Raw genomic sequence first — 7,228 nt, forward strand, 5'->3', positions numbered from 1 at the left:
GGGGAGGAGAGGAGGCCCAGACTCCTTTGGGAGTAAGGCCGTAGGACACTCAGTGGGAAAGCCCTGTGAGGGCACCAGGGGTGTGCTCAGATTCGGACCTGGGTTCCAGGCCCAACCTGAACATCTTGGGGTGGTGGGCGGGGAGACCCTCTGCTCCTGCTCTCACCTCAGACCGGCACAGGATGCTGCTGGCGGCCTGCTGCTCCTGCCCCTTGACTAGGGAGGGAGAGAAGTCGAACCCATCATGTAGCTCTTCAAAGATCTCCTGCGTGGAGTTCTGGAAAGACAGTGCCCGGCAGATGGGCCAGGAGGCATCAGGGGCCTGCCTGCACATCGCCACAGGGGGACACCCCCATGAGGAATTCTGTTCCCTAATTCAGGCACAGAGGGACGTCTGCACAGACATCTGACCAGGGAGGGAACTAGATGAAACTTCTACGGCTCAGGATTAACACAAGGGCAGAGCAGCTTGATCCCAGCACCCAGCTGCTCAGGCTGCCAGCCAAGCCCCGGGGTATCAATATGACAGACTCACCTGGCTGACAGCACATAACACTCTCCTCCTGCCCAGGAGGGACCCACTCCTCACCTGCTGCCTTCCCGCACAGCGCCCACGCGTACACACACACACCGACACTCACACACAAACCCTCACACAAGGTGCAAGGGCTATGGGGCTGCTCAGGTGGGATCCGAGTTGTGTCCTGCCCTACAGTGGGCTGCCCTGGGCTGCCCCACATTACCTTTGGGTACCTCCTGCCAAATTGGCCATGAGGCTTGATCCGATGTCCACAACAACACAACAGTCTCACACTCTGGGCTTTCCTGAGCCTAGAGCCTCTGAAAACTGGTACACAACAAGTAAACATGTTGTACTCTGAAGTTTCTCCAGTCAAATGAACTGGCTAGGGGTCTGTCTCTAGAATTAACTGCCTGGTTACCAGAGTTCTAAATCTGTTGGGGTCTATCGCCAAGGAAGTGAGGTCACTTTTTCAAGATTCCATTACCTGGGCTGCTTCCTGTACTCGGACCTACCCAAACCACCCCCATGTCTTCTTCTTAACTCTACATGAGGAGCTTTCACAGCCCCAGCCACAGCTCCCTGGGAATGTGATGAGGGTCCCAGCTTTGAGGAGGCAGAGCAGAATTCAGACCTCCTTTATCTTACCAGTTCTCTGTCCTGGAAAACTCATTGTGCCTCTCAGGGCCTCCCCAGTCTCCAAACCTTCACAAGGGGAATCCGCCTAGAATCTACTTGCTAGGGACATCATCAGGTGTATATGAAATAATATCCATACCACCTGTGAGGTGGTGTCAAGTGCAAGTAATGCACAAAGAGATGGAAGAATTACGAGAAGGGATGTAGCATGAACACCACTCAAACCAGGCCTGGGTTCAGCAATGCACTATTGCAACAGGCACTTCCTCTCTTGGCCTCATTTCAATGTCAGCACAAGGAGAGGGTTGATGAATGAAATCCAGACACTGTCATCCTCTGGATTCAAACCTCTCCATTGTTTCCTCTTCTGTTTAGAAAGAGACCCAAGAGCCTCATCTTGATCTGTGAGGTGGGCAGCCTTCACCGTGGCTCCCAGAGATCCCCACCCGTGGTACACACATCCCTCACAGATTCCTGTGTGACCACTGAGTGCTTAGTGACTGGCTCTCGCCAATAGAACACAGCCAATGTGGACGAGTGTCATGTCTAAATTTTAAACACAGAAAGTCTCTCACTTCTTTCTTATTCCCTCTCTTAAGTTCCGTCTCTCTCTCTTTCCCGTGTCTCTCTCGCTCTCCTGTCCCTGAGCTGTGGAATCAAGCACACACGTTTTGAGCTGCCATACACAGAGGCCCACATGGGAGAGAACCGAGGCAGCGCCCAGGCCAACAGACAGAAAGGAACCCATGCTCTGAGTCCAAAGTGCACCTCGACTCCTTTGAGTGAACCTGAGAGGAAATCCTCTGCCAGTTGAGCATCACTTGAGGCCGCGGCCGCGGCCTTGAGGCATCTCGAGCAGAAGAACCAAGCTAATCTATGTCTGATTCCTCAACCACAAAAATTGTGAGATATGAGGCATTTGCCGTTTACAGATGCAAGGCACTGGAACCGTGATTTCAGGCCCCAGGATCTGGCCCTGCCCTCCTCCGCCTCCTCTCTCCCCCCAGGCTCCCTCCAGCCACACTGGCCACGTTTCTCACATCCTCTGGCCAAACCCCCTTCTGCCCATGAGCGTCTACAGCAGGGGTGCCTTCTCCCTGACACGCCGCTCCCAGACTTGTGCAGGGCTGGCTCCCTCTTGTCATTCTGGTCCCAGGAAATGTCGCCCCAGTGTGGCATTTCAGACCCCTACCCGGTGACCCCCGGCCCTCCCTCACAGGCCCCTGAATGTCCCCTCAGCGCTGGCTCTTTCCCCTCTCATGTCTTTGCTTTCATGCTTTTGTCCTTGTCCCCTCCAGAGTGTGAGCTCCTGACCGGCAGGGACCACTCAGTCACTGTCAGCCCTGCACTTACACCCACCTGAGCACCTGGCACAGGGTGAGTGCTCGGTGCACAGTCGCTGAGTGAAGAATTGTGAAACTCGTGTCCCCTCCCTCCTGCTCTTCACCAAGTCAGACTGTGGAGAGGAGCGCTAGTACCAGGAGGAGTGAGTTCTCTCTGAGGCGGGGCACAGCCGGAAAGGCCTCTGCACGGCTATTCACTGCTCCAGCAGCTGAGGCAGGCTGAGTGGGCGCCGTGTAAGTTTAAGAAGTCAGCACAGGGACTGGATGCACACAGCCTGCGCAATGACACCACCAGTTCACTTAACATCCGTCACCGAAAACAGAAAAGTAAGTGTTTGCTTGTGATGAGAAGTTTAGCTTCTTGGTTCTTAGCAATTTTGAAATGTACCACACAGCAGTGTTAACTTAGGCAGTGCTGTGTGGCAATTACATCCCAATAGAAGTGACAACAGTGAAAACCCAACCTCATTGGGCACCACTGACGCTGGAGGCTGCCTGCCCCCTGGTGGCCAGCACCAGCACTGCAGCCCTGGCAGAAGCCACCAAACAGGAAGTCTCTTTGGGTGTCCTCAAGGCAGAGGCTCCCCACTGTCCCAGGGGTAAAGGAGCAGGACCTGCAGGCTTCCAGGCCGTGGGAGGAACCTCAGGAGCCTCCCTCTCCCTCATCTTTCTGTCCCTCCACTTGGGTGTCCTCTTTTCTCAGGAGGCATCCTAACCTCAGCCAAGCAATGATTCCCCTCTCCTGCCAAGTGAGGACCCGGGAGTCCAACAAGGACTGGTCTTGTCCCTGGACTCTGGCCTTAGTTCACAGTGCTCTGGCATGTTCTTCCTTATCCCAGGTTCTCATCCTCCCAAGCCCCCAAGCCTGTCTCAGTTCCTTAGGATCTCTAGGTTGTGGGAAAGCATTTTCTCAGGTGCTCAGAGCACAGGGCGTCATCGATGGAGAACCAAGGGCCACAGACCCTTCGTGAGCATCATACGGAACCCAGGGAGTCACCCGCTGGACGCACTCCACTTGACACAGGAGGACACCAAGGTCTTCTCTCCTCTACCCAATGTCTACACAAGAGGAGAACGGCTCCTCAGAGTAGCAGGTGCCCACAGAAGTGGACTCCAGCTCCCCAGTCCTGTGCCCTCCAGGCTGGGTCAGGGATGCCCTTGGAACAGGTACACACCTAGAAACCTCAGGGATTCTTCGGTCCGTCTCGGGCCTTCTGGTCATGTAGCCAGGAGGACGGATGCTACTGTTCATGGCAGAGCTGCCTCCAACTGCCTTCTCCTCGGCCTCTTGTCACTTCCCTGGTGTCTGCTCTTTCCTGGGGTCCCTGCATGGTCCACACAGGAGAAATCGGTGTGAGTGTGCCTGTGCATGATTGGATGCGAACAGGAAGATGACCCCCCCATGGACGGGGTGGGCAGGGATCCCCTAGGACCATGAGGTCCCTGTTTCCAAAGAAAACCCGAAGGGAAGGGGTTGAGCCTTGGCCGAGGAAGCCAGAGCCCTGCCGGATTCTCTGGATTTTGACCCCCTCCTGAGGTCTGGGTCAGTCCCTCCAACTTTCTGGGCCTCAGATTCCCAAATGGACAAAGAACACGTTTTGTAAGAGCAAAGTCAAAATGGACCCTCTGCAAATGAAACAAGTTCCATGCTTTGACCTCCCCCCACTGTTTATCCTCCAAGGAGACTTCGAACCTACACGGTGTCTATTACTGGGTAAAATCACCCTCAGCACACAAAACTGATAATGGTTAAAATGGCACACGGTGAACTTTATCAGTGACTAAATATCGATGGAAGAAGAAATACATCCGAATATATTTTGATATGACTGATAAGATTCAGGAAAGTTTACTTGCTAGAAAGAATAACACCTAAAGAAAACTTAAAATGTCAGAACCTGTAGTCAGTACATTATGATGTAGATTAAAAGAAATTCAGTCATTTGCATAACAATTAATTGATTCTGAGAAAAAATAGATTCAGTGACAATAACAAAATGGATACACTGGAATTGTTTTATGGTGCTTATTTTATAGCAGTCAAGGAATTAATAATACTATATTGCATTTTGAAAGTTGCTAATAGCGTAAATCTTAGAAGTTCTCATCACAAGAAACACATTTGTAACTCTTGATGATAGACGTCAACCAGACTTCTTATAGTGATCATTTCACAATATACACACATATTGAATCATTCTGATGTAGACCTGAAACTGATATAAAACAAACTTAAATTTAATATTAAAAATGTCTATGTTTTCTCTGAAAAATACATGGTCACAAAAATTTTGCAGAGTTCTGTATAATTCTGATTTCAAGGTTCTCTTAGGCCCAGAATGAAAACATTTGTCTGATCAAAGTTGCCTCAGGTATAAGGGCTGAGACAAACACCAGGGTCAGAATGGAAGAGCACGAATGGAAACACTAAATCATCCTCTGCTCATTTCTTTGTATTTGCACTTTTAACAGAAAATCTATTTTTATTGGCTTAAAACGCACATAATGTAAAACTTACCGTCCTGGCCATTTTACTGTGCGCACGCCATCAAGCACATTGACTTCCTTACGCGCATCTTCAGTGTGTTGGCCACAGTCGTACGGTGGTGCAGCCATCACCACAGTCCATCTTCAGAACTCTTGTCACCCCACAGAACTGAAGCTCTGTCCCCACTCATCGCTCACTCCCCTTCCCCTGCTCCCGCCCCTGGCCAACAGCATCCGCTGTCCGTCTCTCTGAATCTGACCATTTCAGGAATGCCATATAAGTGGAGTCACACAAGGCCAGTATTTTTGGGACTGGTTGATTTCATTTAGCATAATTTCCTAAAGGTTCATCCAGGTTGTCTCATATCTCAGAATATCCTTAGTTTTTAAGGATGAATAACATGCAATTGTATATATATACATGCCCATGTTGCTTCTCCATTCATCCCTGGATGGATCCTTGGCTTGTTCCACGTTTCAGCGATCATGAACAATGATGCCGTGAACATGGGTGTTCAAATATGTCTTTGAGACCAACTTTTCAGCTCTGAGGTGTATATATCCTGTAGTAGAATTGTTGGGTCATTTAGTGATTCTATTTTTAATTGTTTTAATGAAATGCCATGCTGATTTCCACAGCAGCTATAACATTTTACATTCCAGCCACAGTGTACGTGGGTCCAATATCTCCACACCTTTGCCAGCATGCCTTTCTTCACTGTCTGATTTTTGGGGGTGCCGTCACATGGATGTGAGGTGGTGTCTCATTGAGATTTTGACTTACATTTCCCCAGTGATTAGTCACATTAAGCATCTTTTTAGATGCTTGTTGACCATTTGCGTATCTTCTTGGAGGAAAAGTCTATTCAAGTACTTTGCTCATTTTTGATTTGGGTTGTTTGTTTTTTTGTTGTTGAGTTGAGACGTTCTATGTCTATTCTGGAGATTCAGCCCTTGTCAGATAGATCATTTGCAAATATGGGCTCCCATGCTGCATGGGTTGTGTTTTTACTCTGTTGATGTTGTCTTCAGAGGCAGAAAAGGTTTTAATATTCACGAATTTTGGCGTCTGTACTCTGTTTTTTATTGCCCATGCTTTGAGTGTCATATCCATGAAATCATTGCCAAGTCCTATTGTGAAACGTTTTGTCCCCTGTTTTCCTCAAAGTGTTTCAGTTCTTACATTTGGGTCTTGATCCATTGAGAATTAAGTTTTATATCTGGCGTGAGGTCAGAATCCAAGTTTAGATTTTGCATGAAAATATCCACTTTTTCAGGAACCACTGGTTGAAAAGACTGTCTTTTCCACGTTGAACAACCTTGGCCACCTTATTTCTGGGCTCTCTATTCTGTTCCGATGCTCTATGTGTCTGTCTTTATGCCCTTACAATGCTGTTTTGATATCGTAGGTTTGTAGCAAGTTTTACATCAGTAAAAACAGAGTCCTCCAACTTAGTACTTCCTTTCAAGACTATTTTAGACATCTGGGCATACTTGAGATTCCATATGAATTTTAGGATGGGTGTCTTTCAGCACAAAATGTCATTGGGATTTTTATAAGGACTGCATTTAATTGGTTCATCTCTTTGGAGGAAGCTGACATCTTAACAACAAGGAGGCTTCCAATCCACGATCACAGGATACCTCTCATTTCTGGTAGTGCCAGGTGGTTGTTCAGGTGGAGGGGACAGCACTCTTCCAAGTAGTCACGCAGGGTCCCAGAATTCCTCCACACTGTGCCTTCAGCATTTCCTCAGAACTCATCGACATCTGCATCCAGTCAAGGGAGAGAAAAATGCGTGTCAAATGCATGTGGGAAGTTTTCAAGGACTGGGTGTGGATGTAGCACACGTCTGTGCCACCCTCTCCCCTGGCCAGAACTACGCACGGAACCAGCAGACCCTAACAGTTGGGACTGCAGGCAGAACCAGCAGACCCCACCAAATTTGGGACTGTGGACTAACCAAGAGCTAGAGACTCAGCGTCCCAGGGAACCATCTGCCAGCTCCAGCTGCCTGCTACCACTTTGACTGGCACTGTGGACGAACCCAGGGCTGAGACAGATGCTCTGCTAGAGCATCCTGTCAGACTACACTGGCCCGTTAACCTGCGCCTGGAAAGACACTTAGCTCAGGAGCTCAATGCAGGGAGAGTGGAGCTGAGATGCACGAGACACTTACCCACAGCCCTCAGAGACAGCAAAAAAGATGGAGAATCCAAAGGCTTCATGGGTACCAAT

General features: G+C 49.3%; 1 protein-coding gene across 1 annotated transcript in view; it reads right to left on the reverse strand.

The window, feature by feature from the left end:
* LOC138919054 (ral-GDS-related protein-like) overlaps nt 1-6,662 on the reverse strand; it is a 52,685-nt gene extending 46,023 nt beyond the window's left edge. The window contains exons 1-2 of the mRNA XM_070243048.1: nt 5,021-6,662; nt 167-3,827 (exon numbers count right to left, since the gene is read on the reverse strand). Of these exons, the coding sequence (XP_070099149.1) occupies nt 167-334 (168 nt within the window). The 5' untranslated portion in view covers nt 335-3,827; nt 5,021-6,662. The remainder of the gene's footprint in view (nt 1-166; nt 3,828-5,020) is intronic.
* Nucleotides 6,663-7,228: the final 566 nt, after the last annotated feature.

Source organism: Equus caballus, chromosome 19, assembly GCF_041296265.1.
Source record: "Equus caballus isolate H_3958 breed thoroughbred chromosome 19, TB-T2T, whole genome shotgun sequence".
Taxonomy (NCBI): Eukaryota; Metazoa; Chordata; class Mammalia; order Perissodactyla; family Equidae; genus Equus; species Equus caballus.